Below are 27676 nucleotides of genomic sequence, written 5' to 3' on the forward strand. Positions count from 1 at the left end.
TAAAATTGTCAGGATTTTATTTTAAAATCTAAATTAATTAAATTAATAATAATAAAAAAAAATAATAATAAAAAAATAATAATCCAATAGAATTCTTGGATCCCGTTCTCTTATTACTAGCATGAGCAGGCAACTCCAGCCATGTTTGTAATATATTTATGAAATATTTATATATATGTAAAAATAAATTTGTGACAATATGTTTATTCTGATTCTGATTCTTCTCATTGAGGATAACTATAGTGATGGGAGACATTTGTTTGTACATAAGGAAATAATTTACTACCTTATTTCAAAATAAACCTGGACTAAAACCTCATATCTCAAGGAATATAGGTAATTGAAATTTATTTTTGTAACACATAATTTTTTTAAATGGCAAAATAGACAAAATTTATGCTTTCATGCACATCAAAAAATGAAACTTTATATAAAGCGTGTTAAGAAATGGGTTTGAATGTATGTTAAATCATTTCTTCTAAAACCAAAGTAATTAACAAGAATATGAAAAGCCATACAAGTAGTTTATAAACTAGAGATATTTTTTTTCTCCCTTCTAATGCTGTTTTTATAAGGGTTATTACTAATCTGTCCTGTCTCAGATAGAACTTAAGTCTCCTGCCACTATACTTAACAAGTGTCCTAAGAGACGGTTTATTATCTGAAATTAGCCTCTGCTCTCCCAATGGTTGTTGCTTGCTTTCTAAAGCAATATGTGAACCTATGATTTAAGCTTTTATTACACAGCGATTCCATTCTGCCACTGTGACCAAAAGTACCTGACTGCTGATCAAATTCTCTGTATTCGTTTCACCTTTTCCCCCCAATCTCTGTTAGGTTCTGAGCTCATGCCCAAAGCGCTCTCCACCAGGATAGTGGGAGGCATTTGGTGGTTTTTCACACTTATCATCATTTCTTCATATACTGCTAACTTAGCCGCCTTTCTGACAGTGGAGCGCATGGAATCCCCTATTGACTCTGCTGATGATTTAGCTAAACAAACCAAGATAGAGTATGGTGCGGTGGAGGATGGTGCAACCATGACTTTTTTCAAGGTAAGTCCTACTGATTGTCTACAATTTACATATTAAAATGATAGAGTGCAAACAAATCTCCCTCTCTTAATGGATGTAAGGATGTAGCAACACTGTAATTTGTGAAGAATAATCAATAGTCAATAATCCTCAATAATCAACAATCAATAATAATCAATAGTAAAAAATAATCAGGAATCCTCAGGGGATGGAGGGGTAGGTGTACAACTAAATACATGGTCATTAAGGCAAAACATTTTAATACTTGCAAATGGCAAGGAGTTCTTGCTTTGCAAGTATTCCCTTTTTGTTCGAAGGCAATTCTGCCCATGGCAACATTTTTTTTTTTCTCAACAAGGTTTTATCTTTGAATGTAAATGTCTGTACATTTATTAGTATATATTACTATATTAGTATATTAATTACATTAAATATAATATAGTTAATATATAATATATATCAATATATGCCTAATGTAATAAATATATTAACACAATGTATTGATTATATATTAATATATATTGGTTAATATATATTAAATAGTAGTAGATTCAGACTCTACCAGGCTTAGCTGTTCCAGAGGAATAGAATGATTACATACATACATAATATTCTTATATACACATTTCTTTCTGTTAAGGTGAAACAAGGCTTGTTTACAAGCCTACAGAAAAAGAAGGAAAATAAATGATAGAAATAAGCCAAAACAATTCTTGTTGATGCACATTCATCTAATGTTCTGTAAGGCACAGAGTTTGAAAATGAGCTATAACACTGAACTCATAATGGTTTCCAGAGGGACAGCCCTGTGGAACACTTGAATGGAAAAGTGCTTGAACCAGGTTCCAGGCGTATAGAGTATCTTACCCTCTTTATTTTCCCTTTCTTCTTACTCCAGCTGATCTCATTGGGCCAAAATACTATACTCTAAATCGGTGATTTCACTTCAGGGAGTCAATATCACTCCGTAATTTCTTTTATATTGTACCAAGTCTTTTTGTTTTGTTTTGATGTTGTTATTGTTGTTGTTGTTTTAATATGCAATTTATTGTCAAATTGGTTTCCGTACAACACCCAGTGCTCATCCCAACAGGTGCCCTCCTCAATGCCCCTCACCCACCCTCTCCTCCCTCCCATCCCCCATCAACCCTCAGTTTGTTCTCAGTTTTTAAGAGTCTCTTATGTTTTGGCTCCCTCCCTCTCTAACCTTTGTTTTTTTTTCTTCTCCTCCCCCATGGTCTTCTGTTGAGTTTCTCAGGATCCACATAAGAGTGAAAACATGTGGTATCTGTCTTTCTCTGTATGACTTATGCTAAGCGTACTAAGTCTTTTTAAATTCCTTGTATGTCAGGCAAAATTTTAAGCATTGGTATTTTCCTTCACTGTTCATACAAATGTAATAGGAAGTTTAAGTATGCAGAAGTGGTAACTTTTTTAAATAGTTGAATCAAACTATAAAATAAATTCTCTCATCAAACATTCATCACGTACCTGTTGAGTACCAGAAATTGCATTACATATTGGTCTTCTAGAGCAAATAACATCTATTTCTCACTTTTAAGGAGATCATAGTTTAGTTGGATGACTATATCAACAATCATGGAACTGGGTTTTATGCTACTTAAAACACAAACTTTGCCAAAAATTACATAATTTTTGTTGTAAAAATTCTCACAAAACTAAATCATCTCTTTTTCTAGAGTTCTGGAGGACATAAATATCCAAAGAATGAGATAGATTGATTGTTTAGTCAAATCTATATAATTCTTAAAATGTAATTATTTTCAGAGTGAATATCTCATATGGCTAGATGAAAGCTTAAAATGTGTATTTTACATTTATTTGGAAAATCATTATTATTTAATCAAATTTGTTGAGTAACCAAAAATGAGCAAAATATTATGATCAGTAAGTGCTATTTGACTATATTAATTACAACTGATCAATTTTCCCCATTGAATATTCAGAATTAATAAAGATAGCTTTTCTTATATAGCGTTTTTTTGTTTTGTTTTTTGTTTTTGTTTTTGTTTTGTTTTATTTTTGTTTTTTTTTAGAAAAGGAAATCATCTGTTGAAATGCTAAATGCACATTGTATGTGTCAGTAACTTTGTAGGGAGTGAATGTGGGATGCATTAAAATTATTATAGTATTCAAGCGACTTTTGAATAGAGTTTGTTAAAAAACACCAAGTATCTAAACCAAGTGATTTGATTGACATCAGAAGTTACTATTTCTGTTTCAAAAATACATCAGAGTTTTCATTTTATTTTTTATATTCCAGAAGACTCAAATATCTTGTTTCAAATTTCTTTTATACCATGAGCAAGGTTTATCTCTAGAAAATCAACTTAAAAAAATTATTTTTTTCTTATCTTTCAGCTTATTCTCTCCCCCTTTATTTTGTCTTTCAGTCTTTTCAATTTTCTCTTTCTTTTTAAAAATTATTAAATAATTTTTTTTAATTTTAATTTTTTTAGGTAAATTATGCAGTATTAGTTTCTTTTTTTTTTGCCTACCTTCACTTTTCTTTGCTATTGACTTTCTTCTTACTCTTTCAGCCCTTGTTTTCTCTCTCGCATGCAAGGGTAACTCTAGCACCAAGAGAAAATTGGCATAGAACAATTTTCTGTTTCCAACAGCACAGACATTCTTTCTGTAGAATTAAGGCCTTCTGGAATCCATACTAGTCACAGTAAAAACCACACAGTGATAATCACTAAGTTGACAATTACCTTATGTTGATAACCTTATCAGATGCTGAATTCTTACTTTGAAATTAGAAAAAAAATTAGAATTTAAAAGAATACATTAAATATTGACTTCTCTTTAGTTATTTTAGTGTACCCCTAAATGATACTAATTTCAACTTCATATTTTAGTTTGTTAAATTATACACTTATACCAGCCATGGGTGTAAAATTTAAAAATATATATATTCCTCAACAATCTGGAATTAAAGTAATTGCATGCTCATTTTGCAACTTCACAATGAACCAGGGACTAGTGTGTGTATTCTATTTACATTTGATACCATTCTTTTATTTCTTAATTAACAGCAATGCATACAAACACTCTAGGAAGCACCCTTAAGGCATTGATTTCTAAAGGAATTTCCATCTTGTTTTTACAAATTTAACAAGACCCTGCTGTTAGTTAATTGTTCTGGAATGCTCAGTTCCAGAAAATTATTTTAAAGAATGGTATAATTTTGTTACCCCAAGCAAGAAGAGCTGGCTCAAGATACCTGACCTTAAAGGGGTAAGTCCTCAGTATTGCAAAAACACAGAGTTATGCCATTCTATAATATTAAATAATCCTTTTTCCAAAGAACATGCTTGACTTTGTTTATTGAGCTTTCATGTATATTGTCTTCAAGAAGAGTTCTTTCTTCTCTTCTTTTATATCCATTACACTCCATGCGCATTCTTCCCAGGGATAAATGTAAAGTCATGACTGGTAAAGTAACTCAAAATTGAGCAGATGGCAGTTCTTCAGAGTTATTCTTTATAAACAGCAGAAAACTGTATGACATCACCAATATATATTCTTAATCATATTTTAATGATAAAATAGCTGAAGGCCCAGGGATTTCATTGAAAACCAATAAAGGAGTTGTCAAAACCTCCTTCTCGGAATCTGGGGACTCGGTGTAGTACAACTGAAATCCCACCCCAGAGCGGAACACTACACAGAATGTTACTAAGCAACAAGCACATTCTTTTCTCCCGAAGTATAAAGATTAGGAGAATGAATACATATAGATTACATGTTCAAAAATAACTCAGTGAGAGCCTGTAGGTGTTATGGTTTCTTTTGAGAATCCCTGTATTTTCAAAGTGAGTCCTATGTTTTACAAAGTGATGCTGAATCACTTTGCTTCCCTGCAACGCATGACTCAGGTTTTCCAATTCCTGACAATTCTCTCTCTGGGTTTGGTCTACCTGAAATCTCAAGCTTGCTATGTATACAAATACAGTCTGTCCTTCCAAAAAAGATGGTATCAAAGGAGATACTTTTTTATGGTTATTTTAAAAAGTTCTGCCATATATTGTAAGAAATTTAAATAGTATCAAACATACAATGCATATCACTTAATGCTTCTGAAAATAAAATCTAAAATTCAGAATAGTTGTTATGAATGAAAAAAAAAAAAAACAACTGAAATCAGAGAAACGGGGGCTTGATTCCTGGCTCCACCACGTATTGGCTGTATTTAGGTAAGATACTATTCCTTGTAAACCTCTGACTCCTCATTTCTACATTGGAATGACTAACAGGACCATTCTGAAAGTATTATTTGAATATTAAATGAAAGCTGTACACGTTTGCTAACCATCTAGTAAATGCTTGATGGAGGTTGTATATTAGCATCACTAAAATACATGGCTAATTAAAAATATTCAGAATTTAGGATGATTTTAAACACAGTCAAGTAAATTATGTCTCTATGGCCCACAGTAGGATAAATAATTTTGAAATAGACTTAAGAAGAGATCACATCATGTTTATCTAGTTGAAATTGCTTCAGTCTTCTGATAATTATTGTCATGAAGAGGATGTAATTTGGTAAGTGAAATAAAAAGAAACTATGAGAGCTCTTTTCTAGACTGTGTAGTTTGAAACGGTATATTGAGGTGCATTTAACAATTCTTTGGGGAATTTATTGCAAACCATAGGTAAAGGGAACTATAAAAATATTTAATATAAAAAATATTTATCCTTAACTTTAACTTTTTTTTAACCTAATGACCAAGATGTCTTATTTTAGGCAGTATTGCCATTCACCTTATGTTCTCAATTACATGTTCATTTGTAAGATATCAAATTTTTATTCAAGAAATAATTACCATCATCTCTTATGTGGTAAGAACTGTGTTAAATCTTAAACATATTTCCTATATCTCCAAGCACTGCCTGCACCTGTCCATTCTATCTCCTATATATCTATTTCCTTTACTGTTTCCTTTACAGTTTACTATTTACTGTTTACTGTCCTGGTTATGAAAACTAGTGTCATCTCTGTCTAGGGTTTTGTAGTAACCATTTAACTTTTCTTTCTCCCAATTTTGTCTGTATTGTTCTCTATGCTGCTACCAGAATGACTTAAAGTCCTCCAAAATTGCCCTCTCCCCTTTGCTTTAGGGTATAAACCTGGCTTCTCAGTGTGTTTGTAGACACCTCATTGTGGAGAGTCTTGAGCGAATGGTGAAAAAGGAATCCTTGAGACGTCTTTGGTGCAAAAAGATGATTTTATTAAATATGGGGACAGGACCCATGGGCAGAAAGAGCTGCCCTGGGGTTGATTATATACTTTTAAGTTAGAGGGAGTTAGGGATAGTATAAGTCTCTAAGGAATTTGAAAGCAAGCCTTTCAGAACCTTGAGGGGCTAGCTCTTGTTAAGATTAGGTTACTTCTGGTCTTCAATAAAACAAAAACATGAAGTAGGGCAGCCATGAGTTCTTTGAGGAAGGTCACGCTCTACATGTTTCAGGTAAGTGTGAGTGGGCTGCAAGCTGTAAGGAGATTTAATTTATGTTACATTTTTCTTGCCTTTGTTTGCCTCATCATCATGGTCTGGCTTCTTTTATAGCCACTTGCTCTCACACTTGCAGCTACTCCCAGGTTTGTCACAAGTAAATGATGCACCTCCTTCTCCAATGCCTGTTACACATTTTTTTCCCATCCCTGTCCCTTCTTATAACCAAATTGGTTATATTCTCTTTATTCCTTAGATACTAATTCATGCCTCACTTATCAAATTTTCACGATCCTTCCCCTACCTGTTCTACTCAGTTTGGGTAAGGTACTCCTTTATATTCTCTGAGCACCTTTTACTTTGGTCCTTATTGAATTTTCAACCCAAGCTGTCTTCTTGGTTCCTGTGTTTCTATACCACACTGCATAGCAGGGATTGAACCTATATCATTCACGTTTGAATCTCTAGTTCCCTGCACAGGCTTTGCATATGGTTTGGGCTTTATTAGTTATCGACTGCCACAATGATGTTGCTTGACAAACAGCAAAAATCTCTTAGTGGCATGTAACATAAACCTTTATTTAGCTTACAAGTCAGCAGTCCTATTTCTAGAAACTTGGAAGGCCAGAGACTTTAGTACATTTGAACAGACTCTGTTTCTCTTACACCAGGGTGACAGTGCTTTTGCCAATACCATTTTGGCTAAACATTTGTGGCCTTCAAATGTATCCAAGTGAGTCCATTTATAATCTAAAACCACAGGGACAGTTCTTTTTCAAATGTGCCTCTCTCTAAACTAATTGTTACTTTGGAATAGAAGCTCTTTGCTGGAGGAGAAAATCTACAAGGCATTGCCTTAACTTTTTCAGAGGGCTGAACGAAGTACCTCGAGCAACGTGCATAATTTGTTCTTTAGTTACGAAATGGTGCCATGTTGGAACAATTCGGAGAACTTTTACTGACTTGAGACACTGAAGACTCGGAATGCTTAAAATTACCCAACCATGCAAATTCTAACTCTACAATATCACCTCTAAGTACTGGTTGCAAACAGCCCAGTTCTTTTAAATTATTTCTTCCCTCTCCTCCTTCTCTTTGTTGTTCTTCTGATGAGTGATCTCTTTCTTGTACTACCTTATCCCATGTAGCTGGAAGTAACTAGCTGATTCCTTGAATATTTTGTCATTTTGTGTAGACATTTCTTTGGCCAAGTCCAAAAGATTATTACTGCATTTCAATCTTTTAACTTACTACAAGGCACACTTTAAAAATATTATTTCCCCCTATTTTCATTGATTCCTATTTCCCAATTTTCTCTCTAATGATTTCATTGTAATTTAGTATGTGACCCTAAATTAGTGTTTCATATTTAGGTTCTCTTTATGGCACCAACTCACTTCTTTTACCTAATTCTGTACAGTTATCCCATGGCACAATGACTATAGCATCCATTGATGGAAAACCTATGACAGAGAGTTTTAGGTAGATTGTGTGATTATTTTCAAATTTTGCTAATCTGTAGAACTAAAAACGTTTTTTTTTCTTTCAAAATATGTAGCCCTCTATGGCATTTCCATTTTTAACTTTTGGTTAAAAGTCAGTTTATTTGGAAGTATAGGTTGTAGTGTTAGGAATATAAGCAAGTGGATTAATCCATCTGGAGGAAAAGTTTTATGTTTTGGTACTTAGCCACAGAGGATTTTGTTTTATTTTTCTTTGTGCATAGTCTCCCTCTTTAGGAGAACTCAAAGTACTTTCTAAATGCCAACTCATTAATCTTTACTGCAACCCCTGAGGAAGGTAGGAAGCAATTATCATTATGCTCATTTAACAGATGAGGAAACTGGGCCATGGAGAGGTTAAGTGACTTATTAATTATGAAAGCAATAACCAAGGGACTCGTAGTATCAACAATAAAAGTAATAGCTAAAGATATGATGGCATAACCATCATTACTCAGAAGAATTAAGTGCATTAGTCATTTTGGCTCACCCACATGACCCCAACTGTTTGATCATATTAAATTTCTAAAACATTTGCTTTAAGCCACTAGGGCAGATATAGTTATAACATGTTCTTTATAATCTGCTGCTTATTCTGAGCTTATCAGTTCAATGGTCTTCTAAAATTAAATTATGCTGGGATGGCAGTATAGGTTTTTAAGCCTGAATTGCTTGTGTGGCATGCCTGTAATGATTTTTCAAAAGCTTGAGTGAGTTTTGCTTCTTAAATGCCAAAAGAACAGAAGTAGTTTTTGAGTTGAGAGATAGAATGTAAAAAAATTTGGCAGTTTACTGCATGTACTTAATAAATGGATTTAGAAACATATACCATTCATTAGACATTTTTCATATTATTCTTTATTTCTCAAAAACATAATTTTTGTTTGTTGTTTTTATTTAAAGCAGCAGTAGCAATGAAAGTATAATATATATACCATGAAAAGATTTATACATTGCAGAAGTAAATTTTCAAAATGGCATCTGTAGTGTACTTTTCACATTGCAAAGGGGTTTTTCTGAAATGAGTCTTTAGTTTCCTCTTGCTATATTGGTGGTACAATATTTTGAAAGTTTCATTTTGTATATGCATAAAATTGACCTAAAATAGTTACAACGACGAGAAAGATAATCTAAAATGACTGTTGAATTCATTTTATTTTTTATTGAGATATAATTGACTTATCTTGTTTAAGTTTAAGGTGTATAATGTGTTGATTTGATGAATTTATATATTGTAGTATGATTATCACTGTAGCATTAGCTAACATCTACCATCTAATCATTATCACAATTGAAATCTAGTCTGTTAGCAACTTTGAAGTTTATAATACAGTATTCCTAACTTTAATCACAATGCTGTATATTAGATCTCCAGAACTTATTCTTTAAATGCCTTTCATAGTTTATGTAGTAAATTCCCAGTTAAGTATGGTCATCACAAAGAAAGGGTTCAATAACTATTTTTCACTGCATACCAAATGTACTACTATATGTATTTTAATTATTTTCCACCACTATCCGGGAGGGATTCTTTGACAATATAATAATTAGAAATTCATTATCGTACCTCAGTAAGTACAGGGATTATTTCTTACATATTTGCTTGTAAAAGAGTTGTCCCGTTTATACAGGTGTTACTAACTTGCCACCTAGTTTTGCTTTGAAGTCATTTTTCTTTACTTGGAGTCAATTTATGCTTAGCAATGACACTGCCCTTTTCTCCTCAATAATTTAGATCTCAAATTTCAGCTTTGGGTTTCACATGGGGGCTATAGTCTCTGTGCCTAGAAACTAGTTTAAAACTGGAATATTAATATGAGCACATGTATATTGGCATCAAAGTTTTATGACTTAACAGTTTTTATTTGTTGATAAATAAAGTTAGCGATACTGACTACTTATCCGTGTCCTCAGTTAAAGCACTACTTCAGCTTATGGGCCCAGTCTTTTATCTATCGAAATAGTAGATGTGGGTGGGCTGCAAGCATTGGGACTGGACAGCATGGATGTCATATAGGAATATGGTCTTATCTGTGGTAGGCGATCACGTTATTCTGACAAGCAAGAAGATAGTCTTGATTTTTACGTCAATTTTTCTTTTTCAAGGGATAGTCATTATTTTGTCCTATTTGGGTATATTGTTCACTAAGTTTCAAAAATCCTTAAAACATCCCTTTGTTCAAATCAGTAGTCTCAACCTGCTTGCACATTAGAACGTTAGAATGATTCTTAGAGAATACTGAGGCCCAGACCCATCTCCAAGCCAAGGAATTAAAAATATTTGGAGGTGAGATTCTTGGTATCTGAGTTTTTTTTATAACTTCTTTTGGTGATTCCAGTATGCAGGAAGGGTTAAATTAACCCTGTCTGAAATATAAATAATCCCTTCATTATTGGCATCTGTATTTAATAACTAATTGCATTTACTTTATTTCTTTCATATTAGTTTGGGTATTCTTTTGTTCTGAAACCCAGAATTCACAAAATATCAGACAGAAACATGAAATGATGATAAATGTGTTGAATGTACTCTTACTTCTTTCAAATTATTTACCTTTTGTTCAAAAGAGATTTGCTGAGAGTGAATAATCTAATTACATCATTTCTGACACTGTTCCTGGAAGTCCCCAGTTGGTAGGCATAAGGATTGACTTGTAGCAGGATGAAGACAGCTAGAGCTTTCTCCTTTCTCGGGGAATTATGGTGGAGTAAATCCTGACCTTCGTTGTGTCTCTGAGTAAAAGTTGAGAAAATATATATTCTGTGGTAACTAGGGAGTGAATACATTCACCTTTTCTTTGTAAGTCTTATTGCAGGTTCGTCCACTGTGCGGGAGGGAGGAGAAATTAGAGACCAGTAAGCAGGCATATTAAAGTCTTGGAAGGATTATTATATATGTGACTTTTGTGTTTATAATTGGGACCAGATTAAGAAGCAGTGAAGTACCTTACTTCGTAATTATATATCGAGTTAGATTCTGCACAACAGTTTGAGATTTGGGCTCCTGTAGTTTTGTTTCCTGAGCTGACAGGACTATTCTGTAGTATTTGGTGAACTACTGTCACTCCTTCCTTGTGGAAAAAATGCACCTATGTTAACTGGTGGGGACAAATTATTACGCAATTCTAATTGATATCTTTTTTTGTGTTCCTTTGGAATTCCTCATTATCTCTCTGCATATCTATACTGAAACCAAATACTCATCACACATGGCTCTAATGTGGGTGATGGAAAACCAGATATACTTAAGTTTCCAAGCCAAAAACTGTTCTTGCCAACTTGCTTGCAAGTTACTAATTAAGTAATGACTCAATGATTACATAGAAAAAATAGAAACTTTATTTTGAATTCTTTGTTTCATGTATTCAAGTTCACATATAATCTGGTTTATTGTTTTGATTTCTCTGCATATTTAATGAAACAAACCCTGAAAGCTTTACGTGATTGAACACCAATGTATCCTAGCAGTCAGTTTAGATTAGTGATTAATATTGTTACTGAAATACTCATCTGTCTAAGTTGATGGTTTCTTTGTTTTTCATCAGGCAGCTTTTCTAGAAATCTAAAAGAAATATCTTAGCAAAGATTTTTGTAGCCATACCATTTCTCTTTTCTCCCAAATATTTTTTTTTTCTTCATTATTGCTTTTAAGATATGAGTTATAGGTAATGGATCAATGTTAACATTAGGTTAAATAGCAAAATTTTGTTTAAAAAAGCAAAGTTGGTATTTTAAAAGTGTTGTGATATTTTTATTAGTATCTAATATGGTTTTGATATTAGTCATGTTTGAAATTAATATTAAACCAATTTTTTATAATACATTTAAATTATTGGCATAGTAAGGGGGTTACTTTCACCCAGGGAGATTGTCTCTCTTCCCCATCCTCACTAACACACAATTTATTGTATGTGAGGCCTGATCCTATGTTTATTACAGGGATTTGCATAAGGCCTACAGGAAACCAACACCATTTTACTATGTTCCCATTGCAAGAAATAAAATGGTGCCTTTGAGTAAAGCTGCTTCATCAGACACTAGTTTAGCATGCCAAGTTACAGCTATCAATGGTGAAACAGCAGATGTGAAGGCTAGTTGGCATCAAAGCATATGAGTTGAAGACTTTCCTATGGGAAAGAAAGTGCTTCATTACACTTTATCTATACTAAGAACTTTGGTTCTATCAAGCTGTCTGGGAAAATTAGACGATGATGGGTTTTATTACCTTAGCTCTGCCAGAGTGAATTCAATAGTTAAAAAGTAAGCGATAACACCATTTGGGGAATTATAAGAAGTTATTAGAGTTTCAGTGTATTTAAACTTCGAAAGAGCAGCAACTTTTATCTCCGCTTCTCTAAAATGTCTGAGGGACAAAAGTTTAATCCCTCTCTAATTTTCAATATGTACCAATGAAGCTTTGGGACTCTAATTGAAGAAAGAAGTTTTGTGTTTGAAGTGTAAAATCTGAGAAACAATGTTTTAATTGCCTTGAAAGGCAAGTGCATGAGGCTGTTGTCATTCCAGGATACACTGTGGTTCTGTCTCTCTTCTGCCCTCCCTCCTCCACTCTGTGCAGGGACCACTCTTGCTGTTTGTCAAGTCAGCATGGCAGCTCAAACACCACATTGCACCTCATCAATCTTAGCCTAGAGGGCCCCACAGGGAGTGAGAAAACTCAAAGTCAGTTAATAGAGCAACATAGAGCTGGCCTGTCAAGTACTGCATAATGGATAATTGTCACTGTAAGAGTTTATAGCCACTGGTTAGGCAACAATTTGCAAGGGACTTGGAAAGGCATATTTTTGGACCTAAAAATGTAGGCTTAGATAAATATAAAAATTGTCACTTAAAACTTGTAATGTTTTATTTGTTAGTTAAAAAATTAAGATGAAAACTTCTCTTCTATGTAAGTTGCAGCATAAAAGCATCATTCGGTATTTCTAAAACAAATGTACAAACAAACAAAACACCCAGTTTCTCTGCTTTGTAAATTATTTGAGGAAATTATTTTAATTGGGATTGTGGCTAAGAAAGATCTATTAATCATGTTTAGTGTGTGTGTGTGTGTGTGTGTGTGTGTGTGTGTGTAGGGGGGAATCAAACTTTAGAGTATCAACAAAAACATATTATCCTTTTAGATTATCCATTAGCTAAAGTGAATACTGTGAAACTTGTACTTAATCCAGAATACCCTATGCCCTTGGCAGTTAATGTTCTTGATTTTTCATGCACCATGATGTCTTTTTCTTTTTTTTTTGGTGGGGGTGTGTGTGCTATTTTCTGTTGTTGCAAATACACTTTAAGCTAATTATCACATTTGGTCAGCTGAACATTCTTTTGTTCATTTGTTTTCCTATCTCTTTTCCAAAAGTCCTAATAGCAAAAATACCACTTTGTTCTTTGATATTAAGAGCTGATTAAAGACATTATATGTAGTTAAGTAGGTTCTCTCATTATATCATAAAGCAAAATGAGGTTTACTGTTACTACTGCTTCCATCTTTGCTGTATAGACTTTCATTTAAAGACAAAATAGAACTGCTTTCTCCCCTTGGAAGTGTGCAAAATGTAGGATCATCAGCCCTTCGATAGTGAATCATCTTATTACTTCATCACTCATATTCACCAATAGCAAACACAGCTTATAAAGCATCCTTTCTTTTTTATACCCTTTTTCTACCCCAATAGATCGGAAAAAAGACAAAATAAATTTTAGAGGTGTTGATAGTTGCAAACTGAATATAATAGATTCCTCAAAAATATTGCTTTTCAAAAAGCAATATTGACTAGATTAAACATTAATGCTAAATGACTTCGTCATAAAGAGGTCAGATTCTGAAGTAATTCAAGTTCTTTTGCTGGGATATTATTGACTTTGACAGTGCCTAGAGTTGTAAATATCTAATGGATACTGTTAAGCACTTTCATTGACCTCCTGTGTTCAGAGAGAGTCCTTAACAGTTTCATAAGTAAAGAATTTTACAGATGAGGGAATGTGTCTGCACGTGTATGCACATGCATGAGTGAGTGTGTTCTATAGGAATAAGATATGCTTCCTTAATTGGAATTAAATTATGAATGGTTCCATGATTTATTTTTCTTATACCCAGTTTCCATATTAAATCTGTTCTAGTGGAATAATAGTTCAGGGCTGGCAATAAATTGTAATTTTATTTTTCCTGATAGCATTTGAATAATATTTTTGATTATCATTAGCCTATTGTATATACCACAACACTAGTGGAGTTCAGTGAAAAGATTTGATTGTCTCTAAAGGTAGGTGTTTCCTTTATTAAATATTGTAATTACAACTAATTAGAGGTTACACAATAAATTAGTTTGCTTTGTAGGTCCCTTGACTGCTTTCAGAACACTGTGAGTTTATGCTTCATTATAATTTATTACAAAAACAATTAAATAAAGACCAAATAATTAGAAAGTAGCATTAATAGTGGATATAAATGATTGTTGAATCAATACAATGCAGTTTAACAAAATGATTAAATGCATAAACTGGGTTGTGTCATGAAATCATATATCTATCACTTGTTAGGGATTTACTTAACCTAGGGCTTCTGTCTTTTTATAGCTAAACTGGGGGTTTAATTACCTGTTTTATAGATTGTTTACATAAAGCACTAAACATGTAATAAACTCCCAGTGTGTACTTACTGCTATTCTTATTTTAAGGCACTTAATAGTTGAACTGATAAACTCTGTAGCAGATAAAACCATTTCCCTCCAAATGAATGCTTGCATTGCTGGAAATACATCCAGTTTACCTATGCTTAATGCCAAAAGCTGGTACTCAATTACATTTATGTTTGATTTGTGATTTAATCTTGATTGTAGATTATTAAAAAATACTCTAGATTACTCTCTTGCACTGCTGAAAAGATAAAACGCATCATGAATCCAGTTCCATCCATACATCCAATTTTAATTAATGATCTTTTTATTAATGGTTTTTTAATTAACGGTCTTTTTATTAATGTGTGAGATTTACTTTGACAAACAATTCATGCTCAGAATTAATGCTTAAATAGAAGAAGAACTCCCATTTTTAATTGCTCTTCCTCTCCATAAATATTAACCATTGTAATTTTAGCAAGTTTCTTTTTCTCTTATAAAAATAATGCGTATGACTCATGAGAACTATAGAATTTTAGGAAAACAAAGGAAAAATGTCAAAGTCCAACCTACAAAGACAAATCCTAATATCCTGTAACAAAAGCCTCCAGTATTTTCTCACTATATTTTGTTTTTCTCTTGTTTCAGTGTTAAAGACTTTTAGCCTGTATATAGCTTTACATATCTCATATTTCCACTGAACACAGGTAGTGATGCTCTTTTCAGGAATATGTTTTAAAAATTCATTATCAGCATGCTCACTTTGGCAGCACATATACTGAGATTCATTATCAGTAAAATAGGGTTATAAGAATGTGCTCATGATACTTTCAGAAATATTTTTTTCTTGAGATAAAGTCTAAAACAAAAAGCCACTTGCTAATTTCCAAACCCATTCACCTAGTCATTGCAAACTTCTTTTTATTGTTTATTTTATCTAACTTTCAAAATATGTTTGTATATAAACACACATGCATAGCAAAGAAATCATTTATATCCTAAATACCTAAGATAACAATTGAGATATTGATTTTCAATGTTTGTTGCATTAAACTGTCAGAAATTTAATGCTTTCATATATTAAATTTAATAAATGCTTTTAATCAAACCTTGAAGGAAAATTGGTAGAGAGATAGTTTTAAGGTTGTCTGTTTAGACTTCTTAATATAATTTTTTCTTCAAGTGAAAAAGAAAAAAAATCTTGTAATAGAAATATATAGGAGTAGTTGTTAACCTTTTTCTGTTGAGCCATATTAACTTATATTTAGAAGAATGATTATAGAAATATCTTTCTTTATCTACATTAGCTGTAGTTTATTCAGTCTTTCCATGTCTATAAATGAAAAAGAACACTTGCATGGCTGTACTGTCACATAGAGTTGACATTGAATGCATGTAGTCTGGAATTCCATTCCTCAGTTATTCCAGGATGCCCAAGATACACTAGTGTCAGGGGAGTCTATGTTAGCTCATATTTTTTAGGTATTCACATACAGATATTTTTATCGTATCAGCCTTTTCTTCCAACACTAGAAGAAACTAACCCAGCCTAACTCTAGCAAATATAATTTAGTGGAGTAAATTAGGAATCCATATTGTTGGGTGTGAAGACAGTCTGGCTGCGACATGTCACCCCATTGATCCCTGGAGTTGATTCAGCTGATCTGACTGGCTAGGCACGTATCTCTCTCCCTCACCGCTCCATGTGCACCCCTCCCAAAGCTGTGTGCTGGGTACAAGAGGAAACGAGGGCGACTTTCCCCAATAGAGGAGGACTTTCTTTGGTCGAGGGTAAACGAGCAGCTGCACTCCCCTGCTAGAACCTCCAAACAGGCTCTCAAGGTCCATTAGTAGGAGAACATAGGGTGGTCAAGCTTCCAAGACCCCAGACACATCCAAATGAGGTGCTGCACGTGGCAGTCTGCCTTTCTTTAAAAAATAAAATACAAAAACAACAACAACAGCGGCAGCAGCAGCAGCAACAACAACAAGGTATCCATATTGTCAAAATAGAAGAAAATGACTTAAGAGGCCATGACTAAGAAAGGAACATGTCTAAAAATAACAATTTTAGATCTACCTGATACATCCTAATCTTTAGGAAGATGTTTCATGGGGCGCCTGGGTGGCGCAGTCGGTTAAGCGTCCGACTTCAGCCAGGTCACCATCTCGCGGTCCGTGAGTTCGAGCCCCACGTCGGGCTCTGGGCTGATGGCTCAGAGCCTGGAGCCTGTTTCCGATTCTGTGTCTCCCTCTCTCTCTGCCCCTCCCCCGTTCATGCTATGTCTCTCTCTATCCCAAAAATAAATAAAAAACGTTGAAAAAAAAATTAAAAAAAAAAAAAGGAAGATGTTTCATAAAGGACTACCCAAATTTGATGACAATGAGGATGATGAAGATGATGATGTTGATGACGTTGAAGAAGATGTTGATGTTCCTGATAGAGATCTGCCTTGGAATCCAGGGAAAACACTAGAGCAATTTATGTTTATGAATTAAAATAATAGAGGTGACTTTAAGAAAACCAGCAAAATTTATTCTAAAGAAGTCAAGTAAACTAGCATTAGCAGGAGGGTAACTTCCAAAGTCAGAAAGACATCTTTATTTAAAGGTGTCTGAGAAGTAATTTTTTGAAAACAGGAGTCCTGAGATCATGGGATGTAACCTTCATCATAATGAAGGAGCTTGTGCCTGGGCATCAGCCTGCTGGGCTTCACTTTCAGAGCTGCTTTTTCTCCGGGGCCCAATCATTGCAAGTTGCCACTTCCATTTATTTCTACGCTGGTGCCCTAAAGATGTAGTTCTTAGAGTAAAACTCTTATGGCCAGAAGAACAAAATTAATTGTATTTTGAAAATAAAAATGGTAGCTAAACTCTTCCTTTATCTTTTTATGTGTGTTGTCAGTAGACAGACAATAGCTACCTTACCATCCTTCTCACTCCTCCTTATTAACCATTGTTTCTTTCCAAATCTCAGGCCTAATTTATTATACCTGCTATCTCTTAAAAATAAGTGTGCAGTGATTTACTGTTACTAGCTCAAGAGAAACACTTGAGTGTTTTGCCTGACCTCCTTTCTTTGAATTTGGGAACACTTTTAACAGTGTCCGTATCAGTAGTTCGCAACAAAACGCTTCAAAGAAATTTCACTATCTCAGGCTAACAAATAAGACCGGAATTGTGTTTTGTTATGGCTTTTACTAAAATGTGAATGTCTCTTAATACGTGAAATGTGGCTAGCGCAACCAAGGAACAAAATTTCTTGCTTTAAATTGAAGTATAGTTGATATACAATATTACATTAGTTTCAGGTGGCCAACATGGTGATTAGGTAAGTCCATACGTTATGCCGTGCTCTCCCCAAGTCCAGCTACCATCTGCCACCACACAACACTATTACAACACCATTGACTATATTCCCTATGCTGTACTTTTCACCCCCATTACTTATTCATTCTGTAATTGGAACAGAATTTTAAATTTTATCTAATTTTAATTGATTTAATTGGGAAAATTTGAACCTGAGGCAGTGTAAGACATTTTCCCATTAAACACAAAATTATATATTTGTTTTCAATTTTGTGTCATGTTGGATATTGTATTACAGAGCATGTGATCAGTGCCTGTGTCATTTGTAGTATTACTCATAAACACATCATTGATACCGGTGGCAATGGATTGATTCAGTTCAAATTATTTCTTCTGTGTACCGATGTAACATTGTAATGTGTTTGTTTAGCAGTCTATGCATATGACACAAGTTATAATGATAACTATGTAAGCCTTAACTGGCAATTCAAGTGAAATATATACTATTATTTTAAACAAAGTATAATTAAATTATTTTTCTAGTTTAAAAAGTACATATGGGCGAGTTTTCAAATTTAAAATGAAGGTATAGTATTGAAGCAGAATTGAGTAGAAATGGAGAAGCAAATACAACTGGAACAGTAAAGAATAAAAGTCTGGGTGAAGGCATATTACAGATTTCACCATAAATGGCAATTGCAACTTACTGAGGCAGAGCTAAGTGGAAAAGCTGTTTGTTGCATAAAAAGATTTTTAACAACAACAAAGTCATTATCAAGAAACATTCTCAGGAAAAGCATAGTGAATTTGACAGACAGTTTCTCTTAACAGTAATAAGATAATCAATGAAATTAGTTGCCTGAAATCAGAGTCAAATGTTCCAAGAATTTAAAAAGATTGTTAGATGTTTATAGCAGAATTACCAACAATAGCCAAATTTGGAAAGAACCCAAATGTCCATCGACTGATAAATGGATAAAGAAGATGTGATATATAGGTACAATGGAATATTACTCAGCCATCTAAAAGTAATGATGTCTTACCATTTGCAATGACGTGGATGGAGCTAGAGTGTATTATGCTAAGTGAAATAAGTCAGGCAGAGAAATAAATATACCATATGATTTCACTCATGTGTGAAAATTAAGAAATGAAATAGATGAACATAGGGGAAGGGGGGAAAAGAGAGGGAGGCAAAACATAAAAGACTTTTAACTATAGAGAACAAACTGAAGATTGATGGAGGGGAGGCAGGTGGGGGATGGGCTAAATACGTGATGGGTATTAAGGAGGGCACTTATAAGGGTTGCCTGGGTGGCTCAGTTGGTTAAGCGCCTGACTTCTGCTCAGGTCACAATCCCACAGTTTGTGGGTTCAAGCCCCATGTGGGATTCTGTGCTGACAGCTCAGAGCCTGGAGCCTGCTTCTGATTCTGTGCCTCCCTCTCTCTTTGCCCGTCCCTAACTCGTGTTCTGTCTCTCTCTCTCTCTCTCAAAAATAAACATAATTTTTTTTTAAATTTACTGAACTGTTAACTCTACTCAAAATTCTCATAAAAGAAATGGTTGCCATATTTTTAATAACCAAAGATTAAAAATGGTAGTATGTTTTAGTTTTTTTCACTAATATCTCACATTGTAAAAACTTAAATTCCCAACCTGTTTCACTTTATGAGTTTCCAGCTGTTTTATAAATCTTAGTCTTACATCACATTGGGACTGAAAAGTATGTTCCCACATTTTTCTCCTGTCGCTACTGATAAGTCATTTTCAGAAATATGTTTTTTTCTTTGAATTACCAAGATGACACTTCTTTCTATATTAATTGATCCTACTTGAACGGTTTTTGGTTTTCCTCAATCTAAGTGAGAAGAATTTGATGGTGATTTGATCTCGACCACAAACCAGTTGAACAAATCTCTGTATCCACTACAGCTTGAAAGCAGGATTGCATGCACAGTTTGTAGTCCAATTTTCAGTATCCAAAAGTGTTTTGTTTTTGTTTTTGTTTTTGTTTTCTTACAGAGTTCTCCTACTGTCAGAGTCTCTAGCTTTCTAGCATTCTGAACAGAGAAGAAACTCTGCTTCTGCTTTTCTAGTGGGCCCAACATTTCCATGACAAATGAGGACTACTCAATCACCTGCCTCCCTCCCACCCCTATCTCTGGCAGATAATCCCCTCTTATCACTGCTTGCCCAGTTATTTTCTAGCATTTGTAGCCCCTAAATTAACACAGAAGTCCAGACAATAGTGAGAACCAGGAAACATACTCTGCCTCTCAAAATTAGTATCCACAAAAACAAAGAATGGCTGTTTACCGGACAAAGAGAATTTACAAGGAGTATCGTGTACAGGTGGAAACAATGTTGTGCCTATATCCTTTCAACTCAGCAGCAGCAGTTTATTCTAATAAGCGTGGGCCATTGATTTATTTTTAATACAATTGAAGCATCTTTGTAGTTAAAAGAAATTTCTCTCAGGGATGCCTAGGTGGCTCCGTTTGTTGAGCGTCCAGCTCTAGATTTCAGCTTAGATCATGATCCCAGGGTCGCTGGGTCAAGCCCCATATTAGGCTTGCTGAGCATGGAGTCTGCTTGAGCTTCTCTCTCTCTCTCTCTCTCTCTCTCTCTCTCTCTCTCTCACCCTTCCTCTGCCCCTCTCCCCGGCTCATGCTCTCTCTCCCTCTCTCTTTCTCTCTAAAATAAAAATAAAAATAAAAAAAAAACAATTTATAATTAAAAAAAGAAAAAGAAAAAGAAATTTCTCTCAGACTCCAGCAATAAGATGTCTGTGTTAATTTTCCATGTTGGGATACATCTTTTGGTGTATCTTAGCATATTAATATAATGTACTGTGATGTGACTAGAGAAATTATTGGGCATAGTTATTCAAATGCTTTTTAACTGGAAATCCATAATCTTTATTTACTTCTAAATGTACTCTGTATATACATGAAACTGTCTTCTAAAGTATCATTATTATAACTCTTGAACTGTGAAGGAAAACTTCTGCATCTTCTATTCACTCGTTAACATGGTGGATATAAGGCATTTAAAAGAATCGAATACATAATTAACATCATAATTAATAGTACTATAATATGTACTTAAAGTTGCTAAAAGTGGAGATCTTACATGTTCTTACCACACTTTTTGAATATGATAAATAGTGCTGCTATGAATATTTATATACATGTTTTTGAATGGACATATGTTTTCATATTTCTTGGGTACATATCTAGAAATACAATTGCTGAATCATGATAACTCTATGTTTGGCTCACTGAGGAATTCCTAGACAGACTTCCAAATGGATGCATGAATTAACATTACCATCAACAGTGTATAGAGGATTCTAGTTTTCTTCACATCCTCACCAACACTTTTTATCTTTTTGATAATAACCATTCTGTTGAGGATGAAGTGGTGTCTCATTGTGGTTTTGATTTGTGTTTCCCTGATACTAATGATATTGAGCATTTTTATATGTGCTCATTGGCCATCTGTATATCTTTGGAGAAATATGTAGTCAGCTTGCTTGCTCAATTTTAAATTGGATTATTTATCTTTTTATTGAATTTTAAAAGTTCTTTACACTTCTTAGGTACAAATAGCTCATCAGAAATATGCTATGTAAATGCTTTCTTTCACTCTTGGGTTGTCTTTCAACTATCTTAATTATGTCCGTTGATGCACAAAAATTTTTAATTTTGATGAAATCTGATTTAAATATTTTTCTTTAGTTGCTTGTGATACTACTATTACATCTAAGAAGACTTTTTTTTACCTAAGAGCCTAAAGATTTAATACTACATTTTCTTCTGAGGACTTTATAATTTTAACTCTTACATGTAGGTCTGTGATCCACATTGAGTTAATTATTGTGTATGATGTGAGTAACAGGGACAACTTACTCCTTTGCATGTTAATATCCAGGTGTCTCAGCACCATTTGTTGAAAACACAATTCTTTCTCCATTGAATAGTTTTGAAACTCTTGTGAAAAGCCAAATGTTCATAAACATAAGGATTTACTTCTGGAATCTTAAGTCTATTCCACTAATCTATATACCACACAAATTTGAATGCTCTAGTAAGCTTTGAAATTAGGAAATGTGAGTCCATTATTTTTTTTTTCTTTTTAAGATTGTTTTGACTGTTCTGGGCCTCTTGTATTTCTATATGCATTTTAGGATAACTGGTCAATATTTGCAAAAAGCCAGGTAGAACATTAATAGAGATTGAGTTAAATTTGTATATCTATTTGGGAATAATTATTATCTTAACAGTGTTAAGTCTTCTGATCCTTGAACATGGAATGCTTTTCCATTTATTTAGGTCTTTAATTTCAGAAATGTTATAAAGTTTTATTATATAAATGTTGTGCCTCTTTTAAAAATGTATTTTTACATAAGTGTATTTTATTCTTTTTAATGCTAGTATAAATAGAATTGTTTTTATAATTTTATTTTCAGATTGTTCATTGCCAGTTTGCAGAAATAGAATTAATTTTTTTATATTGATCTGATATACTGCAACTTGCCTAAACTCATTTATTAGTTCTAATAGTTTTTTAGTAGATCGCTTTGAATTTTTTCATATAAGATTATGTCTCAAAAAAAGAGATAGTTTTAATTCTTCCTTTCCAGTCCAAATGTATTTCATTTCTTTTTCTTGCATTATTCCCCTGACAATACAAGAAATTCCAGTATAATGTTAACTAGAAGTGATAAGAGTATACATTTTGTCTTGTTTCTGATCTTAGGGATAAAACATTGTCTTTCACTCTTATTGTGATATTAGGTATAGTTTTTTTTTTAATAGCTGTCCCATATCAGAATGAAGACAATCTACAATAGTTAATTTTATGTTTCAACTTGACTGGGAAACTGGGTGCCCAGATTTCTAGTTACATATTATTTCTGGGAGTGTCTGTGAAGGTGTTTCGGGAAGAGATTAGTATTTTAGTATTTGAATTGGGGGACTGAGTGAAGCAATCACCTTCCCCACAGTAGGTGGATATAATCCAATCTGTTGGGGGCCCAAATAAAGCAAAAAAGGCAGAGGTAGGTTGAATTCTATCTCCTCCTAGATGCTCAAACTGAGACATTTGTCTTTTAACCTCAGACTAGGAATTACATCATCAGCCCCCCTTGTTCTCAGACCTTCAGACTCAAACTGAATTATACCACTGGCTTTCATGGGTCTCCAGCTTGCAGATGGCAGATCATGGGAGTTCTCAGAATCCATAACCATGTGCACCTATATATATTTTTTTCATAGTTTTGAATGTTTTTATCTTGATGAGGTACTAGATTTGTCAAATGCTTTTTCTGAGTCTTTGAGGTGGTTGTGTTGCTTTTATCCTTTATTCTGCTGATAAGATGTACTACAGTAATTGTTTTTTTTGCATTTTAAAAAAACCTTGTATTCCTGGAATGGGGAAGAATTAGAAAAATACCATAAAGAAGTGATGCCCCAATAGATTTTTAGATTGACAGAATGAATAGGGATTTGAAAAGACTGAAGGGAATTTGTAGAAGAAGATAAGCACACTACTAAATCCACTCTATTTTAATTTTTTGTTTGGCTCCTAACTCCTCTAACAAGACATTTTGAGGACGTGGATGTTTTAGTCATCTCATTTTCCTGAGCACATAATGTAATGAATGGCATATCATAGGTGCTCAAGAAACTGCCAATACATAACTGATTCAGTGAAGGAGAGAATGAGATGAATGATTTATAACTAATACTTAACTGAGTCAGATAAGCAAGTGAAATAGTAAAAGCATTGAAGAGCTTAATTTAGTACTTTATCCATTGAATAAGTCTTTTGCTCAGTGAGTTTGTTTACATATTTATAAAAGAAAAACACATTGCAGTACTCAATCAGTGTTCTAATATACTTCTTTGTTCTTTCATCCACTATATTACAGGGATGTGACAATTTTTGCGTATATGAGCTCTCCTACTGACTTTGTATTTTATATACATTTTCAGGATGGAATATGACACTGTGGGTTGAGGAAGGAGACTTCTAGATGTAGAGAATATGACCCTGATATTATCAAAATATATATTGTTGTGATAGGAAGTCGTGTTGGGGCACCTGGGTGGCTCAGTCGGTTAAGCGTCGGACTTCGGCTCAGGTCATGATCTCACTGTTCGTGGGTTTGAGCCCCGCGTCAGCCTCTGTGCTGACAGCTCAGAGCCTGGAGCCTGCTTTGGATTCTGTGTCTCCCTCTTTCTCTGCTCTTCCACTGCTCATGCTCTGTCTTTGTCTCTGTCTTTCAAAAATAAATAAACATTAAAAAAATTAAAAAAAAAGAAAGTAGTGTTATAAGCAATATACATACAAGATAAACTGTTAGGAGATATCAAGAAAAATTAAATGTTGGGGGTACATAGACACTTTCCTAAATATTGTAGTCCTAAAGAATATTTTTTAAAAGTTAAAAATATGACATTTATGAGAATATAAATGAACATGTATCAAATATTTTATTTTTAAGATTTATTCAAAAAAGAATTTGAAGCAATTGGAAATATAAAAATGAATTTGCTAATATATGTAAAATTGGTTGATTTCTTATAGTTTATAAAATATAATGTTTGAAGTAAACTTTTCTATAGGTTTTAAATCATTGTAACTCTAACATATAAACTTAATTTGCATTGTTATAGACAAGAACTATTTATACCACTATCAGTTTTGTCTAAGATAATGTTTATGTCTACAGGGTTCTTAATATCTTAGTATAAAATCAGACAATGCATACTCTTATAGAATCAGATAATCCCTAGAATAATCCACTAGACAGTATCTAACCCTCCACTGGAAGAACACCCAGGAATCCTTCTATCCATTTCTAAGTCTTGGGCAATATTTTCTGAGTGTCTCCCCCTTTGTTATACTACATAGCTTCTAAATATTATTTTATCACAAAAACACTAGTCTCTTCGGTTAGGCCAGATTACTTACATAGGTGTAGCAAAAGTCTTAATTAACTATGTAGGCTTCCTTGAATTTGCTTTATAAATCTAAAGCTAGGAATCATTTTCCAGCTGCTAAGTCATAGAATTAACTTTTAACTGCAAGTTTTTCTATGTAACCTTGTATCACAGTTTTAAAACCTGATGTTATTTGACCAAATTAGGAAAACTTCCCTCCAAATTTCTCCTGTGTCAATGAGTTTAGGTAAATTCCTCTATTCTTAAGGTTCTCTGAATTTTTTTTAGGTTTCTTGCCCTAGGAGGAAGTTATTTTCCTTTCTACTGGTAAGGCTAGAACTTTTAAGCCAAATAACAGGCCTGTTTTCCTACAAGGGTTTTGTAGGTATAGCTTTTATGTATGAAGTCAACTCTTATTTTATTTTTATTTCATTTTTTAAAAAAATATCTATTTTGAGAGAGAGAGAGAGAGTGTGTAAGTGGTGGGGGGAGAGAAAGAGAGAGAGAGAGAGAGAATAAAAATCCCAAACAGGCTCTGTGCTGACAGATGCAGGACTCGAACTCATGAACCGTTAGATCATGACCTGAGCCAAAATCAAGACTTGGCCACTTAACCAACTGAGACACCCAGGCACCCCAACCCTTATTTTTAAATAATAGGCTTGTCATACCTGATTAAATGAGAATTATTATTAAATGTGACACTCCAGATATGTCTTGATTGCAAAATTGATTTGTCCAATTATTTGCTAGTAAAAATGAAAATATATTCTTTTAGAACCTATGCAAAAAATTTATTGCCATGAAGAATAAGAGGACTTAATAAGAGTTTCTGAATTTCACAGAATGAGTCAGAACCATTTAAATATGTTCATTTCCATTTACAAAACCAAAGTCTACAAAATTGAATGTTTGCAATACTCATGAAGGAAAATAAAGAATTTCTATGTATGGCCATGAAAACAACATAAAAAACAAAGTCGACAATATTCTGAACAGACACGATTAAATTCCTTCATTCATCTATAATTAATTCTTGTTCTTTTAGTCATGGAAGAGGAATCTGTTTCCATGAAGTATGCCTGTTTTGGGGTGAAGAGACCTGGAAATCCTGATTCAGTCTGTTGTTAACAGTCTGAATATTTTCTAAGTAATGTCACTTTGAAACCTAGACTTTATTCTTTAAAGTATGAGGAATTCAGGGGGGCACCTGGGTGGCGCAGTCGGTTAAGCGTCCGACTTCAGCCAGGTCACGATCTCGCGGTCCGTGAGTTTGAGCCCCGCGTCAGGCTCTGGGCTGATGGCTCGGAGCCTGGAGCCTGTTTCCGATTCTGTGTCTCCCTCTCTCTCTGCCCCTCACCCATTCATGCTCTGTCTCTCTCTGTCCCAAAAATAAAATAAAATACATTTAAAAAAAAATAAATAAATAAAGTATGAGGAATTCAAAGTACTTGGTACAGCCCTTCCATAAGGCTTCAAGAAGCTCCTTTGTTAAAGATACAAACCCTTGGGACACCTGGGTGGCTCAGTCAGTTAAGCATCTGACTCATCTGATCTAAGCTCAGGTCATGATCTCACAGTTGGTGAGTTCTAGTCCCATGTTGGGCTCAGCACTGATGGTGCAGAGCTTGTTTGGGATTCTCTTTCTCTGCCCTCTCTCTCCGTGTCTCTCTCTCTCTCTCAAAATAAATAAATAAAGTTTTAAAAAAAATTTTAAAAAGATACCAATCCTGTCCTTTAACTTATAGTAAGGGGCTTTAGACAAGCATTAGAGTCTAAATAATTTGTTCTAGTTAACCGATAATATAAAAAAGGAGAAGTATGAAATTCTCTATTATATAATACATAACTATTCCTAAAAATTTGATCAATATTTCCCCTGAAGGTAAGAATATTATGTAGATAATGAGGGTACTGTAAAACTTCCAGGGCTTTTAGTCAAACTTTAAATTACTTTGGTAGTTATCCTAATAATAGGTAATCTGTACAACCTAAGTAAGGAAGAGTGTCTCTAATTTGAAAACCCTCCATTCAGCTCTTCCCAGTTAACTCAGTGCTTAATAATCAAGTAATATGGAGTATACAGGTGAACCTAATCATTCTTCACATTTTTTTAAAATAATGTGAAAGGACAAATCTGTCAGGTTTTCTAGGAACCATTTGGTAACTCCCAAAGATAGTTTTCTTATAAAATATATTCTGATAATTTATTTATTAAAACATTTTATTAAGTTTCAATCTGTTCTTGTAAAGTCAAAATTAAAAGAGTTGTCAGAGAAGATTTGGTCTCTTGATAAAGATAAGGTCATAGACATCTGAGGAACAATACCTAATTATCAATTAAAATTTTTTTTAAATTTTATTTATTTTTGAGAGAGAGAGATAGAGCACAAGTGGGGAGAGGCAGAGAGAGAGGGAGACATAGACTCTGAAGCAGACTCCAGGCTCTGAGCTGTCAGCACAGAGCCCAACACGGGGCTCGAACTCACAAACCGTGAGATCATGACCTGAGCCAAAGTCAAACGCTTAACCAACTGAGCCACCCAGGAGCCACCCTCCCCATTATCAATTTAATAAAAGTGGCAATAACTTATTTTAAGTGAACCTAAAGATGTATCATTGTATCTTCACTTTTCAATAAGAACTTTTTTCTATTTTTAAAAATAAGGACATGATAAAATAAAAATAAAGCTAAGAAAGTTATTCTTGTAAGGTATAGAATCTCTGCTACTTAGGCAAATTATACATCTGCAGAATAATCTTTTATATC

At 33.8% G+C, this 27676-nt stretch overlaps 1 protein-coding gene across 5 annotated transcripts in view; it reads left to right on the forward strand.

The window, feature by feature from the left end:
• GRIK2 (glutamate ionotropic receptor kainate type subunit 2) overlaps positions 1–27676 on the forward strand; it is a 659820-nt gene that overhangs the window by 529328 nt on the left and 102816 nt on the right. For all 5 annotated transcript variants that reach the window (XM_058734822.1, XM_058734821.1, XM_058734824.1 and 2 more), the window contains exon 14: positions 838–1055. In XM_058734822.1, coding sequence (XP_058590805.1) covers positions 838–1055 — 218 coding nt within the window. The remainder of the gene's footprint in view (positions 1–837; positions 1056–27676) is intronic.

Source organism: Neofelis nebulosa, chromosome 6 (assembly GCF_028018385.1).
Source record: "Neofelis nebulosa isolate mNeoNeb1 chromosome 6, mNeoNeb1.pri, whole genome shotgun sequence".
NCBI lineage: Eukaryota > Metazoa > Chordata > Mammalia > Carnivora > Felidae > Neofelis > Neofelis nebulosa.